This window comes from Chelonoidis abingdonii, chromosome 6 (assembly GCF_003597395.2).
Source record: "Chelonoidis abingdonii isolate Lonesome George chromosome 6, CheloAbing_2.0, whole genome shotgun sequence".
NCBI classification, from domain to species: Eukaryota; Metazoa; Chordata; order Testudines; family Testudinidae; genus Chelonoidis; species Chelonoidis abingdonii.
In genome coordinates this window covers 102194475-102215339 of record NC_133774.1, presented here as the reverse complement: position 1 = coordinate 102215339, position 20865 = coordinate 102194475, and the positions used below count along the sequence as shown (strand labels likewise).

Genomic DNA, 20865 nt, shown 5'->3' with positions numbered 1-20865 from the left:
ACCTCAACAAGAAGTAAACTTGTATTTTCAAAGGATTATTGCCATGACAGAACAGAACAGCACTAAATGCTTTGCAATGTAGCATTTACAGTCAGGGCAAGATTAAGATTTTGAAGAAGACAAGCAAGATGATTATTAGGGTTACTTTCAACACCAACACCGGCCTCATCTGCTGCAGAAGTGCAGCCTACCTATTTGAGTAGTTTTCAACATCTGAAGATTTTTTAAAATAATTCTTCAAAAGCATCTGCTGGAGAGATGCATATGCACATACTGGTGAATTTTAGGGTATTTTCTTTACCTTCTCACCAAGCCTACAGAATTCAGAGCGAAGAATGATATTAACACTCAAAATGGCCACTCTCATATACTCAGACTTCAAGGTCAGAAGGGACCATCGTGATCATCTAGTCTGACCTTCTGCACATCGCAGGCCACAGAACCTCACCCTCTCCTATAATAGACCCTTAACCTCTGGCTGAGTTACTGAAGTCCTCAAATCATGGTTTCAAGACTTCAAGTTACAGAGAATTCATCATTTACACTAGTTTAAACCTGCAAGTTACCCATGCCCCAGGCTACAGAAGGAGGTGAAAAACCCCTAAAGTCTCTGCCAATCTGATCTGGAGGGAAATTCCTTCCTGACCCCAAATATAATGATCAGTTAGATCCTGAGCATGTGGGCAAGACCCACCAGGCAGATACCTGGAAAAGAATTCTCTGTACTAACTCAGAGCCCTCCCTACCTAGTGTCCTGTCTCCAGCCATTGAGGATTTTTGCTACAGGCAGTCGCCAATGCGCCACACGCCTTTTTAGGCAGTTTTGTCATACCATCCCCTCCATAAATGTATCAAGCTGAGTCTTAAAGCCAGTTAGGTTTTTTGCCGCCACTGCTCCCCTTGGGAGCCTGCTCCAGAACTTCACTCCTCTGATGGTTAGAAACCTTCATCTAATTTCAAACCTAAATTTGTTGATGGCCAATTTATATACATTTGTTCTGGGGACCACACTGATGTTTAACTTAAGATCCTCTCTCTCCCTGGTATTTATCCCTCTCATGTATTTATACAGAGTAATCATATTGCCCTTCAGCCTTCTATTGGTTAGGCTAAACATGCCAAGCTCTTTGAATCTCTCTCATAAGACAGGTTTTCCATTCCTCAGATCATTCTAGTAACCCTTCTCTGCACCTGTTCCAGTTTCAATTCATCTTTCTTAAACATGGGAGACCAGAATTGCACACACTATTCCAGATGAGGTCTCACCAGTGCCTTGTATAATGGTACTAACACTTCCCTGTCTCTACTGGAAATACCTCACTTGATGTATCCTAGGACTGCATTAGCCTTTTTCACAGCCTCACCACATTGATGGCTCACAGAAATGCTATCAACCTATATACTCAGGTCTTTCTCTCTGTCACTTGCAATTGATAAGTCCCCAGCTTATAGCAAAAATTTTGTTAGTCCCTAAATGCATTTTCATCCCTTTTCTATTACTCGAGTTTACAAAGTCATCCAGATTCTTGTCTGTTATTCCAATCCTCCTCTGTACTGGCAATACCTCCCAACTTTGTGTCGTCTTCAAATTTTATTAGCGCACACTTTTTGAGCCAAGATCAACAATAAAAATGTTAAATAAGATTGGCTCCAACACCAATCCGAGGAACTCCATTAGTAACCTCCCACCAGCTTGACATTTCACTTTTCAGTATGACCCACTGTAGTTTCCCCTTTAACCAGTTCCTTATCCACCTTTTAATTCTCATATTAATATCCATCTTCTTCAATTTAACTAATAATTTCCCACATGGAACTGTATCAAATGCCTTACTGGAATCACCTGACATTTCTTTCACTACAGGACATCTGCCATGGAAATACAAGAAGATAAAGGAGAATATGTAACATTAACTAACCTAAACATTTATGCTTATCTGTCTCCTCCTCTTCCCTCATTTTCTCTACCTGGTTTTCCAACTCTATCATTTTCTTCCCCTCCCTGCCATTTGACCATTTTTCTTATTCTTCTTTCCCTTTTAGCTCATCAATCTTCTCCCCTCTTCCTTGTGAAATCCTTCCTTTGCCCTCCTCTAAATTATTTTTGACTTCATCTCTCTTGTTCTCTTCCACATACTGTATTGTTCCTTTTCTGTTTGCTCCTCATTGCACTTGATTTCTGCCCTCTTTGATCCTTCTATAGTTCACAACTTCTCCTCCTTCCCCTATCCAGTGTCAAGGTCTCCTATTGTACTTCCTTTCTACTCTTACATGGGTTCATCCTTCCTCTCTCACATACGGTCTCTCCTGTCTTCCTCCATTTGTGAGAGATTACTGTAAAGTATCCCAGTTATTTGCTATCTGCTAGAGGCATATCCAGAAGCGCAGTGTCCAGTACTAAGGTGCTCCTAAGTTCCACAAAGGAAGGCATGGAACTTGGCTGTAGTAGTCCCCACATCATCATAACCTTCCATTCCTACCTGGCTTTACTGCTTCTGAGGGTGTGGGGGATTAAGGTCAGGTTCCTTGACCCTTTGGCTTCTCTGATGTGCCAGCAAGGGAGCTCAGAGCTCCACCGCTATTGCTAGGGATTGCCCTGATAATTCCACAGAGAGGCAAACAGTCTGAAAAAAGTTCACAACAGACCTTAAAGCTGTTGGGAACTACTTGAGTAGTCCCTCTTCCAGCCTCACAACCCAGGGGAACCCATGTTGGCAGGCCTCACAAACCAGTCCTGGACGACTGTAAAAGAACAAGGTGTAGGAACAACTGAATAAGCTATAAACTGGTACTTTTGTGGAGAGAAGGGAGAAGCATGGGAGACTCAATGGAGTTTGATGACCCTGTAACCAGTTAACATTATAACTGCAATTGTTTTGAACACTAAAAATAGCCAAAAGTACTGTTGGCATTTAGAAGTTACAAAAATTGACGTTTCACATTTGCAGGCTCCAAAGGCAAACCTTGCCTTTGGTTGTATTCTTCCTTCTGCAAATTTACCATGAGCATACTTCTCAGCAAGACAACGTATGAAAAAGTGTATTTTGTGCAACAGACTAACTATGGGATTCATTCCTTTATAATTAGTGATGCTCCTCAAAATGAAGTACAAAAGAAAGTATGAACATGAGACCACAATACAACTAACAGAACAATGCATTTTTACTTACTGACACTTATGGGTGGCTGCTACTGTACCTATTTCAAAAAAATACCCTCAATACAATTTAGTTAACACTAAAATTATTGGTCCAGCATCAGAGAGAGCTGTAATTTCTTCATTTAAGTGTCCATTATTACCATTAATGCTTTTGTTATTTCAAAATTCAGCTCATCTGTTATATGAACAAGCAATGGTGACATTAAACGTATGGTTTACAGTCGTTGTCTATTTTAGTTCATAAGCAAAAAGATTTCTGTAGAAGGAGTTTACATGCTGTAATGGCTATGGCAAATGTAAAGACACAAATATAATATAGTTCTATTACAGAAAGGAATTACCGTATATACTCGTTCATTAGCCCATTCGTTTATAAGCCAACCCCCCAAGATGGTTAGGTCAAAATAGCAAAAAACTGTATGACCCTTTCATAAACCAACCCTATATTTCAGTGGTTGGCAACCTCTGGCTCCTGGCTCATCAGGGTAAGCCATGGACGGGTCGGGACACTTTGTTTATCTGGAGTGTTCACAGGCACAGAGCCCCTTAGGTATCAGTGGCCGCGGTTTGCCGTTCCCAGCCAATGGGAGCTGCGGGAAGCTGGGAACGGCAAAACACGGCCACAGGAAGCTGAGGGGCTACATGCCTGCAGGCGCTCCAGGTAAAACAAAATGACAATGTATTAGATATTCAATTCAGTGATTCCACAGAGTTTAAAATCATCAAATTTTGGTGTAAACCCGTTTATAAGTCGACTCCTGCTCTTTGATGTGTCACTTTTTTACGAAAAATATTCAGCTTATGAATGAGTATATATGGTAAATCAGCGTTATGGAAGAGATAGGTATGCTATGTTCTTTAAGATCTTAAATAAAAGTAAAACTTTCATTTAAAAGTAAAGTACTTTTTAAAATAAAAGTGAAATAGTCTGTTAAGTATTGAAAATACAGGAAGTGAGAAACACTTACCAAAATCATAACCTTCTGGAATCACATTGCGGCAGGCAACTCCATGCTTTAAATTATTCTATTTATAAAAAAAAATTAAAAGTTTGAAAGCTTCATTTTCACTTCATGACCAACATTTTTATATAACAAAGGATAAAATAAAATATTTTGGTAAATGTGCTTAGAAGAAATAGTACCTGTGAAACCAGAATATATTTTAAAACAAGTCTGTCTGCTCTCAATTTAAATCTATAAAAACTTTTTATTAAGGATGTAAGATTTTAACAACCATGTGATGAGTGAACAACCACCAACACTCCATCATACAGAATGCACTGGTAATTTTAAGTGACCTGGGATAGACTGAAAAAAATAAGTTATGCCACAACATATCTGTAAAAAGAACAGGAGTACTTGTGACATCTTAAGGTACGTCTACACTACCCACTGGATCAGCGGGTAGTAATCGATCAGGGATCGATTTTTCGTGTCTATTGTAGACGCGATAATTGATCCCCAATTGCTCTGCCGTCAACTCCGGAACTCCTCCACAGTGAGAGGCGGAAGCGGAGTTGACGGGGGAGCGGCAGCAGTCAACTCGCCACTGTCCTCACGGCCACGTAAATTGACAGAAGTTACACTGACTTCAGCTATGCTATTCGTGTAGCTGAAGTTGCATATCACAGGTAAACACCCCTCCTAACCCCCACCCCCAGTGTAGACCTAGCCTTAGAGACTAACAAATTTATTTGAGCATAAGCTTTTGTGGGCTACAGCCCACTTCATCCGATGCACAGAATGCAACATATAGTCAGAAGATATATATACATACAGAGAACATGAGAAGGTGGAAGTTCCACACCAACTCTAAGAGGCTAATTGATTAAGATGAGCTGCTAATAGCAGGAGAAAAAAAAACTTTTGTAGTGATAATCAAGATGGCCAATTCCAGACAGTTGACAAGAATGTGTAAGGATACTTAACATGGAGAAATAGATTCAATTTGTGTAATCACCCAGTCATTCCCAATCTCTATTCAACTGTCTGGAATGGGCCATCCAGATTATCACTATGGAAGTTTTTTTCTGCTAATAGCTCATCTTAATCAATTAGCCTCTTAGAGTTGGTACGGCAACTTCCACCTTTTCATGTTCTCTATATATGTATATATATATTCTGACTATATGTTCTATTCTATGCATCTGATGAAGTGGGTTGTAGACCACGAAAGCTTATGCTCAAATAAATTTGTTAGTCTCCAAGGTACCACAAGTACTCCTGTTCTTTTTGCAGATACAGACTAACTCAGCTCCTACTCTGAAACCTGACAACGTATTTGTGTATGCTAATCTAACATTCAGTATTCTTGCAACAGAATAGGTACTAACATACAACACAATCCTGCAAATCGCAAAACTGCCTCCGACTTCACTCCACGCAGAACTGGATCCCTAATGAATGGGAGTTATATTGAACATTTCAGAACATGAAACATGGAAGTACTGGGTACGCTATGTTATGTCATATTTGACTTACCAAAGATTCATTGTAACCTCCATGGTAGAACATCACAGACTTCACATTCCAGTAAGCAAAAAGGTTATCCAGACGTACGAGCTGAAGACAAAACAGAATGCTTATTAAGTCAAATGCACTGTGATCTCTTTCAGTACTTCCCATTATTTTTAGGTTTCTCGTGGATATTAAAATAGTCAAATGCTCCACAAACAGATATGTACTCTCTCTCCCTCCAGTTTTGATTACATAGAAATAGATTGTATCTTTTACCTAGCAAGAGCATACATCCACAGGAGATGGCTCTTATTCTGACAATGTTTTGTTATAATGATAGCATTCACTGCCTGTATTTTACCTTATAGAACAACTTCGTAGCTTCATCATGTAAACATGGATTCCAATTTTGATCTGAGGTCTGAAAAGGAAAAAGGTCTAGACTTAGACCAATCAAATCACAGAGTCAAACAGACCACACAACAAAAGAGAAAATACACTATGGGCCTAACTCAACACCCACTGAAGTTAAAGGGCATGAGCAGTCTTTCTGATCTGTCTGTACACCACCAAGTACAATGGGGCCCCTGCCTATGACTGGGATTCTCCAGTACTACAAAAACTACTACTACTACATGAGTCTTTCCACTGATTTAAGCAGACCAAGCTTTAAATTGCTTAACTAAAACTATCAGACTACATCTCCTGTAGGTCTATATACCTGCAACGACTGTCATGCTCCACTCATGAACCAGAAATTAGCATGGTGAAGTTTTCTGCAGGGTGACCTCAATTTTTTGTTCTGTTATTCTTCAGGCAGATTCTATGGAAAAAGTACTCAAGGGCTCCTGTTTGTAGTTTTGGTGGTAGCTACATGCCGTAGTTGAGACCAGTAGAAAGTTCACAGTTTGTTAATAATTCTCCATTTTTATATACAATATGGTGCGAGCTCCAGGAGAGGAGTGCTGTGGGGAACATCTTGTACTGAGTACACAAATAGCATTTTTGTCAGCAGATAAAAACTTTATAGAAAATTACACTTTAACAGAGTATTCTTAAAAAGTATGTACCTAGAAACGAAGATATGTATGTTAGCAAACTGATTTCACTAAGCACTGCCCTGCATGAAATTAAATTCTATTTACATGGAAACGTCACATTTATGTTCTACAGAAGCTGCTTAATCAGAGCAGCTCTACAGACAGCCGACCATCCCTGTTAAGTAGCCTCCCAGAACAAACACAGCACCTGCCATGAGGGAAGCAACAAACAGACAAATGGAGTGTGTTTGTTTCTCAAGTACTTCAAGTTTACATCCTATTTCAGTATTTGTTATAGTCCTGTTTCAAAACGAAGTAGCTCAAAGTGCACTAAGGAACTGTTAGTGCATGTCAGCAGGGTCCACATGAACAGTTAGTGCACAGCAGACTAATGTGGGGTAGATTTACACTTCACCTTGGTGAGAACTAAATGTTCATGTAGACAAACCCCAAGTGTGATTGCCAGCTCAACTGTCTGTCCCTCCTCCCCTGAAGAGTGAAGTTGCAGAAGCAGATCATGCACTGGGCTATGATGCGAATCTCTCCCAGGAACCTAACATGGGCATCTGTTTTTGGAAATATAACTGAACCAGGCATGCATCTTTTGAACCTTCTGTGCAGTTCAGGTCCTAACATAGCCCCAGGAAGAAACCCAACATGGATAGCTACATAGTTTAGAGTTAACTATAACAAGAAACTGGATGAAAATATGCAATAACTAGTTGGAAGATACATGAGGTACTTCTTTTACCTCTTTGCAATAGCTAAGAAACTAAGGTGATCAAGAGACATGCTCTCTTACAAAGATAAATGATGTAATCTCAAATGTGATATCACTCCTTCATTCCCCAACACACACATCTTTTCTATGCAGGTTAGTAGCTTAATACCAGAGATGCCAAATACCGTAAGTGGGAAATCACACAGGCACTCAAAAGAGAGGTTATTTCCCTTGTAGTAACTGGAGTTCTTTGAGATGCTTTTGCTCACCCAGATCCCAATTAAGTGTGCACTCCACGTGCACCAGCTCACAATCTTTGAGTCAGCAATGTCTGTTGGGGTTGTGCATATGCTCTGTATGCCTTCAGGCCCCTGAACAGGTAGATCAGCCCCAACCACTGCTCAGTTCCTTCACCAATACAGAACATCCAGGTAAAGGACTCTTCATCAGTGGGGAAGGAGGATGAGTCATGGGATCCCTGTGGAGAAGAGAAGCTAGAAGAAGCCCAGTTACTGTAAGGTAATTGAACTCTCTTCCTCGAGCATTTGTCCTTAGAGATCCCACTGCAGGTGTTTAGCTAGCAGTTACCTCTTAAGGAAGTGTGTGTGCGCGATAGTCCTACCTCAATAATGACCTGCCAAAATGAGCACCTGGCTTTGGAAGCTGTCACAATGGAGTAGCAACCAGTACATTTAGGACTAGAACTTCAAGTAGCTAGTCTACACAATCTCAGAAACAGGGGCTTCACTACAACAAAGGTTTAACGGAATGGGGAACAAGAGTACAGTAGAACTTTTCCCCACCAAATAAGAAAAGCAGCTGCTAATGAGCCTGGACTCAGTCCCCCTTGGGAGCAAAACCAGGGGAACCTCTTGTTTGCATCAGTAGCAAAAAAAGTCTATGACTTATCCCCTGTTTCAGGAACACCTGACTCAGAATTTAGTCTTTAAAGTCTCACTCATGGGTTATTAAGCAATTCCTACCGAGATAATATGCCAGATTGTTCTCAGTCCCTGGCAGCTATTAGGCTGACTTGAAAAATGCACCATTCTCACAAAATAATCATTTCCAGACAGATAAAGATTTTTGCCCCACTTGTCTGTTTATATATTTCATCACCCTCATCCTGTTTGCTAAAATCTGGACAGTGATATCACATAAAAAAGGAGTAGGACAGTCCTGAAGGCGAAACAAATAGCTTGGAGTTCGACACATTTATGAGTAATCAAGATTCCATCCAAGACCACAAGCCCTTTATCTGGAGTCTGTCTAAATGAGCTTCTAGTCCTACTTAAATGTGTCCATCGCAAGAGTCTGAGGATGGAGATGAAATAAAACACCCTGACAAACTTGAAGAGGGGATCAATCCACCAACATAGAGAGGCCACTGGCAATAATATTTACACAATCATGGATAACACAAGTCATGGGTTAAGAGGGAAGGTTCTCTCCTGGATTGGTAACTGGTTAAAAGATAGGCAACAAAAAGGTAGGAATAAATGCTTAGTTTTCAGAATGGAAAGCGGTAAACAAGGGTGTCCCCCAGTGGTCTTTACTGAGACCAGTCCTATTCAACATATTAACAAATGATCTGGAAAAAGGGGTAAACAGTGAAGTGGCAAAATTTGCAGATGATACAAAACTACTCAAGATAGTTAAGTCCCAGGCAGACTGCGAAGAGCTACAAAAAGATCTCTCAAAACTGGGCAACAAAATGGCAGATGAAATTCAATGCTGATAAATGCAAATTAATGCACATTGAAAAACATAATCCCAATTATACATATAAAATGAGGGGGTCTAAATTAGCTGTTACCACTCAAGAGAGATCTTAGAGCCATTGTGGATAGTTCTCTGAAAACGTCCACTCAATGCGCAGCAGCAGTCAAAAAAGCGAACAGAATGCTGGGAATAATTAAGAAAGGGATAGATAATAGTACAGAAAATATCATATTGCCTCTATATAAATCCATGGTACACCTATAGCTTGAATACTGTGTGGAGATGTGGTCACTCCATCTCAAACAAGAAATATTAGAACTGGAAAAGGTTCAGAAAAGGGCAACAAAAATTATTAGGGATACGGAACAGCTTCCATACGAGGAGAGAATAAGACTGGAACTTATCAGTTTGGAAAAGAGACAACTAAGAGGGAGATATGATTGAGGTATATAACGTCATGACTGGTGTGGAGAAAGTAAATAAGGAAGTGTTATTTACTCCTTCTCATAACACAAGAACTAGGGGTCACCAAATGAAATTAATAGGCAGCAAGTTTAAAACAAACAAAAGGAAGTATTTCTTCACATAATGCACAGTCAACCTGTGGAACTCTTTGCCAGAGGATGTTGTGAAGGCCAAGACTACCAACAGGGTTCAGAAATAAGGTTCAGTGTGACAGGGAATGGATCACTTGATGATTACCTGTTCTGTTCATTCGCTCTGGAGCACCTGGCATTGGCCACTGTCGAAAGACAGGATACTGGGCTAGATGGACCTTTGGTCTGACCCAGTATGGCCGTTCTTAAGTCTCGGAAGCCTGGAGAAGGGTTAACATAGAGCCCATCTTTAAAAGGAGGAGCAGGGGAAGACCAGCCAGCCTGACTGATACCTGGGAAGCTATTAGAGCAATGATTCCCGAACTGTGGGTTGGGACCCCAAAGTGGTTCACAACCCCATTTTAATGGGGTCGCCAAGACTGGAGTTAGATATGCCTGGTCCCGAAGCCTGAGCCCCACCGCCCATAGCCGAAGCCAAAGCCCAAGGGCTTCAGTCTTGGGTGCTGGGGCTCAGGTTACAGGTCCCCGGCCTGGGGCTGAAGCCCATGGGCTTTGGCTGTGGCCAATCCCACCTGGAGCAGCAGGGCTTGGGCAGACTTAGGTTTTGGTCCTCCTTCCCAGGGTTATGTAGCAATTTTTGTTGTCAGGCGGGCGGGTCACAGTGCAATGAAATTTGAGAACCCCTGTACTAGAGCAATGTATAAAACATTCAATTTGCAAATATCTGGAGATGAAGGGGTAACCACTACCAGACAGCATGGATTTACTAAGAACAAATCATGTCAAACCAACTTGATTTCCTTCTTTGACAGGGTAACTGGTTTGGTGGATAGAAGGAATCACAGAATCTTAAGACTGGAAGGGACGTCAAGAGGTCATCTAGTCCAATCCCCTGCACTCATGGCAGGACTGAGCATGATCTAGATCATCTGCAATGGGTGTCTGTCTAAACTGCTCTTTAAAAATCTCTAATAATGGAAATTTCACAACCTCCCTGATCAAATTTAGTCCAGTGGTTAACCACTCTGACAGTTAGGAAGTTTTTCTTGATGTCCAACCTAAACCATCCTTGCTGCAATTTAAGCCCATTGCTTCTTGTCTGCTCAGAGGTTAAGGAGAAAAAAAAAATTCTCCCTCCTTCTTGTAACAATCTTTTATGTACTTGAAAACTTATGTCCCCTTTCAGTCTTCTCTTCTCCAGACTAAACAAATCCAATTTTTTCAATCTTCTCTCACAGGTCATGTTGTCTAAACATTTAATCAATCAATTTTGTTGCTCTTCTCCGGACTTTCTCCAATTTGTCCACATCTTTCCTGAAATGTGGTGCCCAGAACTGGACACAAATTCTCCAGTTGAGGACTAATCAGCACACAGTAGAGCGGAAGAATTACTTCTCATGTCTTGCTTACAAGCACTCCCACTAATACATCCCAGAATGATGTTTGCTTTTTTTTTTTTTAAACAGAGTTACACTGTAGACTCTTATTTAGCTTGTGATCCATTATGACCCTAGATCCTTCTGCAGTACTCCTACCTAAGCAGTCACTCTCCCTTTTGTATATGTGCAACTGATTGCTCTTCCTAAGTGGAGTACTTTGCATTTGTCCTTCTGATTTCACCCTATTTACTTCATACTATTTCTCCAGTTTATCCAGATCGTTTTGAATGTTAATCCTACCCCAAAGCACTTGCAACCCTCCTGGCTGGGTATCGTCTGCAAACTTTATGAGTGTTACTCCCTATGCCATTGTCTAAATTACTCAAGATATTGAACAGCACCGGATCCGCGAACTGATCCCTGCAGGATCCACTCAATATGCCCTCCATTTTGACTGTGAAACACTGAGAACTTTCCTCTGGGAGCGTTTTCCAACCGTTATGTACCCACCTTATAGTAGTTCCATTTAGTTGTATTTCCTAGTGTTTTATGAGGTCATGCAACATAGTATCAAAGCCTTACTAAAGTCAAGATACCAAATCTATCGGTTCCTCCCATCCACAAGCTTGTTACCCTGTCAAAGAAACTATTAGGTTGGTTTGACACAGTTTGTTTGAAGCTGCTGACTGTTACTTTATGACCTTATTATCTTCTAAGTGTTAGCAAACTGATTGCTTAATTATTTGCTTCATTATCTTTCAGTACTGAAGTTAAATGACTGGTCTGTAATTCCCCAGTTGTCCTATTCCCTTTTTATAGATGGCCACTATATTGCCCTCTTCCAGTCCTCTGGAATCTTTCCCAACTTCCATGACTTTTCGAAGATAATCACTCATGACTCAGATATCTTTTGGTCAGCTCCTTGAGTATTCTAGGATGTACTTCATCAGGTCCTGGTGACTTGAAGACATCAAACTTATCTGAGTAATTTTAAAATTGTTTCTTTCCTATTTGAGCTCTAAGCCTCCTCATTTCCCGGGCTTCACTACGTTAGACATCCAGTTGGTACTAACCTTTCATGACTCACAGACTTAGGTCAGAAGGACCATTATGGTCATCTAGTCTGCCCTCCTGCACAATGCAGACCACCGAATCTCACCCACCCACTCCTGTAACAATCCCTAACCTATGTCTGAGTTATTGAAGTCCTCAAATCATTACTATTACTGCAGTTTACAAGGTCATCCAGATCTTCCTGTTTATATATCCCAGTCCTTTTTGCGTCAGCAATACTCCCAGCTTTGCGTCATCTGCAAAACTTTATTAGCACATTCCCACTTTTTGTGCAAGGTCAGTAATAAAGATTAATAAGATTGGTCCAAAACCAGTCCCTGAGGAACTTCACTAGTAACCTTTCAGCTGAAAGTTACATCTTTCGGTATGACCCACTTTAGTCTCCTCTTTAACCAGTTCCTTATCCATCTTTCAAATTTCATATTAATCCCATCTTTTCAATTTAACTTCCCCATGTGGCACATATCAAATGCCTTACTGAAATCAAGCGTAAATTAGATCCACTCGTTTCCTGTCTAAAAATTCTGTTACCTTCTCAAAGAAGGAGATCAGGTTGGTTTGGCACGATCTACCTTTTGTAAAACCATGTTGTATTTTGTCCCAAATACCATTGACCTCAATGTCCTTAACAACTTTCTCCTTCAAATTTTTTTTCCAAGATCTTGCATACTACAGATGTCAAACTAACAGGCCTATAGTTACTCGGACCACTTTTTTCCCCTCTCTTAAAAACAGGAACTATGTTAGCAATTCTCCAATCGTATGATACAACTCCTGAGTTTACTGATTCATTAAAAATTCTTGCTAATGGACTTGCAATTTCATGTGCCAGTTCCTTTAATATTTTTGGATCAAGATTATCTGGGCCCCTCGATTTCAACAAAAAAGTAATTTAGCACTTCTGCCATTTCCAAATTTTCTGTTCTCTCCCTCCCTCCCCCATTGAGTAACAGGCCTCCCCCCTCTTCTTGCGTCCTCTTGCATCTAATGTATTTATAGAATGTTTTCTTGTTACCCTTTATGTCTCCAGCTAGTTTAATCTTGTTTTGTGCCTTGACCTTTCTAATTTTGTCCCTACATCAGTGGTTCCCAAACTTGTTCCACCGCTTGTGCGGGGGAAAGCCCCTGGCGGGCCAGGCCAGTTTGTTTACCTGCCGCGTCCGCAGGTTCAGCTGATCGCAGATCCCAGTGGCTGCAGTTCACTGCTCCAGGCCAATGGGGGCTGCTGGAAGCAGTGGCCAGTACATCCCTCAGCCCGCACAAAGGTGGAACAAGTTTGGGAACCACTGCCCTACATACTTGTGTGACTTGTTTATATTCATCCTTTGCAATCTGATGTAGTTTCCAGCAGCAGGAGAGGTAAGTTGTATACAAGATTCTCCACCCAGAAGAGAAAGGCGTCCCTCAGCAGAACATTGTACTGACTACAGTGGCGAAGAGATCCGTTTCTGGAAATCCCCAGTTACGAAATATCTGTCTCAGTATGGATTTCTCTCTGTTTCCACCCAGTGAAGCGCCTGTTGAAACAGTCAGCTATGGTGTTTTAATTTTATTTAATTTTAGGTTGCATTAACTGAGGAATAGCACGCAAGTCACGGGAGGTAATAGTTTTAATTGGGTAGGAAGACTACCCACAGCAGAATATCATGGGCTGTTCAGCAGTTCCATAATTTCATAACCTCTGTGGAAAGGAGCATTTCAGTCCCCATTGGTGATTTATGTGGTACATACTAGCCCTGCTGTCTCTCGTTATGTGGACACATTGTCCTTTTATCATGGGTAGGAAGTGCAGACAGGTGTACCTGATAGCTCTGAGCTCCAGAACGTGGATGTGCAAAGAGGACTTTCGGGCAGTCCATCTGTCCTAGTTATTCCTGGCAATGAGCTCCAAGGAGAGACGTGTCAGGAACTACTGTGAGAGCAAGTGGAGGATAGTTGAATAGGACCTCCAAACACACTTTGCCTCGATTCTTCCAACACTCAAAGGAAACTAGAATATGACAGGGGATCGAGAACAACTGTTTAGACTGTCTTTGTTGGGTGTGTATAAATGGACTTGAACCTGACTTGGAAGCAACGCAGATGCAGTCAAGAATGAAACATGACAAAGGTGCACGCTGCCATAGGCCCAAGGAGTTGCAGGCATGATCTGGCAGTGACTTGAGCACTGATTTGAACCTGTGTGATTTGGGTGCAAGGAGACTAATCTGGCAGATACAGATCACAGTGCCAATCAGATCTGGAAGGAGCAAGTTTGGGTGAGTGATAAATCTTAGACCTTTTTGGCATATTCTCTGGGATGTGACCAGAGAGAAGCACCATCTGAAGATCTTGGCTCCTTCCTACCTCAGACAGGACTGAAGAGAAGACTCAGCTTGTTTTCAAGAAGTATGAGGTCTCCTACAGTAAGGGGGAACAGGGGCACAACAGAAAAAGTTTGGGGACCACTGCTATAGAAGAACCTGGGACTGAACTCAAACTGCTAATCCAAGTTAAAATCCAAAATGCCTTGTCTTCACTGCTTTTTTAACTCACATTAAGAACACATCGTTTTTGCAACAAAGACATCCTGAGAAATCAGAGGTGGTGGTGGGAGGATTTTTTTTGGCTTGTTTGGAGTTTACACAAAGAGCTGCTAAATAAGATGGTTACTCACCTTTGTAACTGTTGTTCTTCGAGATGTGTTGCTCATATCCATTCCAATTAGGTGCGTGTGCGTCGCATGTACGCTCGTCGGAAGATTTTTACCCTAGCAACGTCGGTGGGTCGGCTGGGTCGCCCCCTGGAGTGGCGCCACTATAGCGCCGGATATATACCCCTGCTGACCCAACGGCCCTTCAGTTCCTTCTTGACGGCTACTCCGACAGTGGGGAAGGAGAGTGGGTTTGGAATGGATATGAGCAACACATCTCGAAGAACAAGTTACAAAGGTGAGTAACCATCTTTTCTTCTTCGAGTGCTTGCTCATATCGATTCCAATTAGGTGATTCCCAAGCCTTACAAAGGAAGTGGGGTCGGAGTGAGACGTTGCAGAATGCAAAACTGCTGAGCCAAAGGCTGCATCGTCTCTGGACTGCTGAACCAATGCGTAATGTGAGGCAAAGGTGTGAATCGATGACCAGGTAGCAGCGCGACATATTTCCTGGAGGCTTGCGCCCAAGTAGAATGGGTGGTGAGATGGCTAGCTGGAATGTGAGCCAATTCATAGCATGTTCGGATGCAGGATGTCACCCAAGATGAAGTTCGTTGGGAAGAGATCGGCATGCCTTTCATCCGGTCTGCCACTGCTACAAAGAGCTGAGGCGAACGTCGGAAGGGTTTGGTTCTCTCGATATAAAAGGCGAGAGCCCTGCGGACATCCAAGGTATGTAGTTGTTGTTCCCGACGCGATGAGTGCAGCTTCAGGAAAAAAAGACTGGGAGAAAGATGTCTTGATTGACATGAAAAGTAGACACCACCTTAGGGAGGAAAGAGGGGTGCAAAAGCAGCTGTACCTTGTCCTTGTGGAATACCATATACAGAGGATTCGCTGTCAAAGCCCGAAGCTCCAATACTCGTCTTGGCAAGGTGATAGGAATGAGGAAGGCTGTCTTCCAGGAGAGGTACAGCAGGGAGAAGGTGGCCAGAGGCTAAAAAAGGGGCACCCATAAGCTTGGCTAGCACCAGGTTTAGATCCCAGGTAGGGGTCAGGCATCTGACTTGAGGGTGCAACCGCTCCAATCCCTTAAGGAACCTGGAAACTATAGGGTGAGAAACGATTGAACTGCCACTTTCCCCCAGATGGAATGCGGAAATAGCTGCCAGATGCACCTTTACAGAAGACACCACCAGGCCCTGCTCTTTCAGGGACCATAGGTAATCCAGGACAGTAGAGACAGATACCTGTCCGGGGACTAAGTTACTCTGAGCGCACCAGTAGGAGAAATGCTTCCACTTGGCGAGATGTGTCATCCTCGTGAAGGCTTCCTACTGCCCAAGAGCACCTGGTGTACCAAGGCAGAGCAACGCAACTCAGACTGGCTCAATCACACAGCAGCCATGCTGTGAGATGAAGGGATTGCAGGTCCGGATGGTGAAGCCTGACAAAGTCCTGTGTTATGAGGTCCAGCCAGAGTGGCAGGGGGATCAGGTCTGCCACTGAGATGTCGAACAACAGAGTGTACCAATGCTGCCTCGGCCATGATGGAGCAATGAGGATCAGGTGGGCACTGTCCCTGCAGAGCTTGAGTAGGACTCTGTGGACGAGTGGAAACGGTGGGAAGGCATAAAGTAGGTGCCTCTTCCACGGGATCAGGAATGCATCTGAGAGGGAGCCCAGGGAGCGTCCTTGGAAGGAGCAGAACACTTGGCATTTCCTGTTCTCTCGGGAGGCAAAGAGGTCTATGTGGGGAAAGCCCCAACTCCGGAAAACAGAATGGATAACGTCCGGAAGAATCGACCACTCATGAGACAGGAAGGATCTGCTGAGGTGATCTGCCAGAGTGTTCTGGACTGCTGGGAGAAAAGACGCTACCAAATCAATAGAGTGGGCTATGCAAAAGTCCCAGAGGCGGATAGCTTCTTGACAAAGGAGGGAGGAGCGTGCTCCGCCCTGCTTGTTTATGTAAAACATGGCCGTTGTGTTGTCCGTGAACACTGATGCACAACGGCCTTGTAGGTGGTCCCGAAACACCTGGCATGCTAGATGGACTGCTCTCAGTTCCCTCACGTTGATGTGCCGGGCCAGCTCTTGAGGCAACCAGAGGTCTTGAGTATGAAGGTTCCCGAGGTGGGCACCCCAACCCAGAGATGACGCGTCTGTGGTTAGGGCCACCGAGGGTTGCGGTGGGTGGAATGGCATCCCTGCGCAGACCAGAGAGGGGTCTAACCACCAAGTGAGGGAGTCGAGAACCTTCCTGGGGATAGTGAGCACCGAATCCAGACTGTCTCTGTGTGGACAGTATATTCAAGCAAGCCAGGTTTGGAAGGGACGGAGACGTAGCCTCGTGTACTTGGTCACGAAGGTGCAGGAGGCCATGTGACCTACTAGGCCGAGGCAAGTGCACACCGACGTTGTCGGAAAGGATTGAAGACTTCGAATTATCGAAGCCATTGTTTGAAAACGCGACTGGGGGAGGCGGGCTCTGGCCAGATTGGAGTCCAGAACAGCTCCGATGAAGTCTATTCTCTGCATGGGTGTCAGAGAAGACTTTTCTGTGTTGATCATGAGGCCTAGGCTCCCGAAGAGGTCTCTGACGATGCACAGGTGCTGCGATACTTGTGACTGGGAAGTCCGTCGAATGAGTCAATCGTCGAGATACGGTTAGATGTGTACTCAACGACGCCGGAGGGAGGTGGCTACTACAGCCATGTGTTTGGTGAAGACCCTTGGAGCTGTAGAAAGGCCAAAGGGAAATACCGTGAACTGAAAGTGTTGGTGGTTGACCATAAAACGGAGCTACCGTCTGTGTGGTGGATAAATGGCGATGTGGAAATAAGCATCCTTCATATCGAGGGCGGCATACCAGTCTCCTGGATCCAGGGATGCGATGATGGTCCCCAGGGATACCAACTTCAGCTTTATCAGGAATTTGTTGAGTTCTTGCAGGTCTAGGATCGGTCGTAGACCTCCCTTTGCCTTGGGGATTAAGTAGCAGCGGGAATAGAACCCCTTGCCCCTCATGTCTTTGGGCACCTCCTCTATGGCTCCCAGTTTTAGGAGCGCCTGGACCTCTTGTAAGAGGAATTGCTCATGAGAGGGGTCCCTGAAGAGGGACGGGTAGGGAAGGAGAGAAGGGGTTGAAACAAACTGCAGGTGGTATCCCATTTCCACCGTGCGGAGGACCCAACGATCTGAGGTTAGCTGGGACCAGGCAGGGAGGAAATGGGATAGGCGGTTGAAAAAGGAGGGAGAAGGATCAAAAGTTTTGCTTGGGCCCCGTTGGTGGTTTAGGAGGCACTTGACTTTGGGTTCCTTGAGGGCCAGACTGCCTCCGCCGATTCCCCCTGACACACCTTCTGGTAGAGTCCTGATGCGGCCTAGTCTGGTTGTAAGTGCGGTGTGGCTGGGGCCAGAAGGACCTTCGTTGGGTCACTGGCGTGTGCATACCCAGCGAGCGTATTATGACACGACTGTCCTTCAGACTTTGCAACCTGGGGTCGGTTTTGTCTGAAAAAACACCCTAGCCCTCGAAGGGTAAATCCTGAATGATCTGCTGCAATTCAGGGGGAAGGCCTGAAGCCTGGAGCCAGGAGATACGCCTCATCGTCACTCCGGATGCCAGAGTTCTGGCAGCCGAGTCCGCTGCATCCAGAGAGGCTTGGAGGGAGGTTCTTGCTACCTTTTTACCCTCTTCAAGTAGGGCCGTAAACTCTGGACGGGACTCCTGGGGAAGAAGCTCCATAAACTTCCCACGGACACCCACGTATTAAAGTTATACCGACTTAGGAGGGCTTGTTGGTTTGCCACCCTAAGTTGGAGACCCCAGCCAAGTGTATTTTGCAGCCTAGGAGGTCCATGCGTCTAGCCTCCTTTGCCTTAGGAGCTGATGCTTGCTGGCCATGATGCTCCCGTTCGTTCACCGATTGGACAACCAGAGAGCAGGGAGGTGGGTGGGTGTAGAGATATTCGTACCACTTTGAGGGGACCATATATTTCCTCTCTACTCCCCTAGCTGTAGGTGAAATTGAAGCTGGGGATTGCCAAATGGTGTCCGCATTGGCTTGTATAGTGCGGATGAACGGGAGAGCCACTCTAGTAGATGCATCAGCCGATGAGATGTCCACGACCGGGTCCTCTATTTCAGTGACCTCCTCCATCTGCAAGTTCATATTCTGAGCCACCCGCCTCAAGAGGTCTTGATGAGCCCTGAAATCAATTGGTGGAGGGCCTGAGGAGGATGTTCCTGCTACCGCCTCATCAGGTGAGGAGGAGGAGGACGAGAGGCCCGAGACCAACGGGTCTTGAGGTGAGTCGTGTACTTGAGGGGCGTCATCTGCATCAGGTGGAACCTCGGTGACTGCAGATAGAATTGGAGCCTCTTCCTTGCCCATGGGGGAGGGCGGCTCACTGTCGCCTCTGGTACCCGATGTTCTGATGGGGCCGACGATTGAGCCACTGATGGGGCACCTTGGGCTTGGTGGTATGCCCATGGTGTCCAGAAGGACCAGTGATGAGGCCCTTGTTCGTGGCGTTGTCTCTCCGGATATTGGCTGAGGACATCAGAGTCACACTCCTGATGGTAGGATGCACTGCCAGCCTGAGAAGATACTGATGTGTGTCTCGAAGGCTACAGTGGTGCCGAGAGACCCTGGGAGGGCACCACTGTTCTTGACGCTCGATCCCGGGGTGGTACCGGGAGCTATGGCGGTACCATGAGCGAGACCGGGACCTTCTATCGTACTGGTGCCGGGAGGTCAACCAGGATCTCGAGTCTCTTCATCTGGAGCGAATGCGGGATACATGGTACCAAGACCAGGGCTGAGAGTATCTGTCTGGTGAACGAGATGTTGAATGTTGCCATGAGTGCCACCAGTACCGCGATGGAGAGCGGTGCCAGGACTGCAAGCGGCGCCGGGAGCGGGAACGACGTGATCGTGAGTGTCTGCAAGACTATGATCTGGAATGACATCTCTCTGGTGGACCAATGGAAGGAGACCTTACCAGGGCTGCCTTGCCGATGGACTGAACAACCCGTACCGGTGGTTGAAGACATATCGGCTCCGTCATAGCAATGAGCTCCCTTGCCGTAGAGAAGGTCTCGGGCGTAGAAGGGAGAGCAAGCTCAACCATACCAGGAACCGGGGAGCTATCTGGCACCAGACTCAACGGCCCTTGTGGGACCGGAATTGACAGTGCCGCGCTAGGTGGAGCTGCAATCTGTGGTGCCGGCGTCAACGGCGCCGCAGTGGATGACGGTACCCGACAAATCGTCTTAGACGAGCGCTCCTTCTGCGAGGCTGGAGTCGGAGCACTATGTTGTTTCCCAGTCGGGGAAAGGGAGCGGTGCCAAGGAGTCGGTGCCAGTAGAGGTCGGTGCCGGGACTCCTTCTCTGTACCGGAGTGATCCAGTGCCGAAGGGGCGCTCCTTACCGAGGTAGTCTGTTGGGCGCTCGGTACCGATGTTGCAGGACTAAGTGTTGACTCCATAAGGAGTTGCTCCAATCGAAAGTCCTGCTCCTTCTTCGTCCTTGGTTTAAATGACTTGCAAACGCGGCACTTGTCAACAAGATAGGATTCCCCTAGGCACTTCAGGCAGGAGTCGTGGGGATGTCCTATCGGCATCGGCATCGGCTTCTGGCACGCCGAGCACGGTTTGAATCCCAGTGCCTTGGGCATGGGCCCGCCCCGGGGTGGAGGAAAGGGGGTAATCCCCGATCCCCCCTTCAACTATATACACTAACTATAAAAACAAGTACTGACACTAACTATAACTACAAGAACTTGAACTACAAACACAGTAAAGAGCAAAGAACTACGAGAAGCTAGGGATGTGGCGATCAGCTAAGCCGCACTCCACAGTTCCAACGACCGTCAAGGGCGGTAAGAAGGAACTGAAGGGCTGTTGGGTCGGCAGGGGCATATATCCAGCACTATAGCGGCACCACTCCAGCGGGCGACCCAGCCGACCCACCGAGTGTTGCTAGGGTAAAAATCTTCCAACGAGCGTGCATGCAGTGTGCGCACACCTAATTGGAATCGATATGAGCAAGCACTCAAAGAAGTAGTATAATTTCACTGTTTTCCCAAGCATAGTCCTGTTAGTCTGCCACCC

The 20865-nt window shown here is 44.9% G+C and overlaps 1 protein-coding gene across 3 annotated transcripts in view; it reads right to left on the bottom strand.

Moving 5' to 3' along the window:
* The window catches only part of VPS13A (vacuolar protein sorting 13 homolog A), a 339425-nt gene that overhangs the window by 287302 nt on the left and 31258 nt on the right, over positions 1-20865 (bottom strand). For 2 of the 3 annotated variants that reach the window (XM_032790455.2, XM_032790457.2), the window contains exons 8-10: positions 5981-6040; positions 5644-5724; positions 4129-4186 (exon numbers count right to left, since the gene is read on the bottom strand). In XM_032790455.2, coding sequence (XP_032646346.1) covers positions 4129-4186; positions 5644-5724; positions 5981-6040 — 199 coding nt within the window. Of the gene's footprint in view, positions 1-4128; positions 4187-5643; positions 5725-5980; positions 6041-6829; positions 6863-20865 lie in introns of those variants that run through there. The other variant, XM_075067294.1, reaches the window with a different exon arrangement.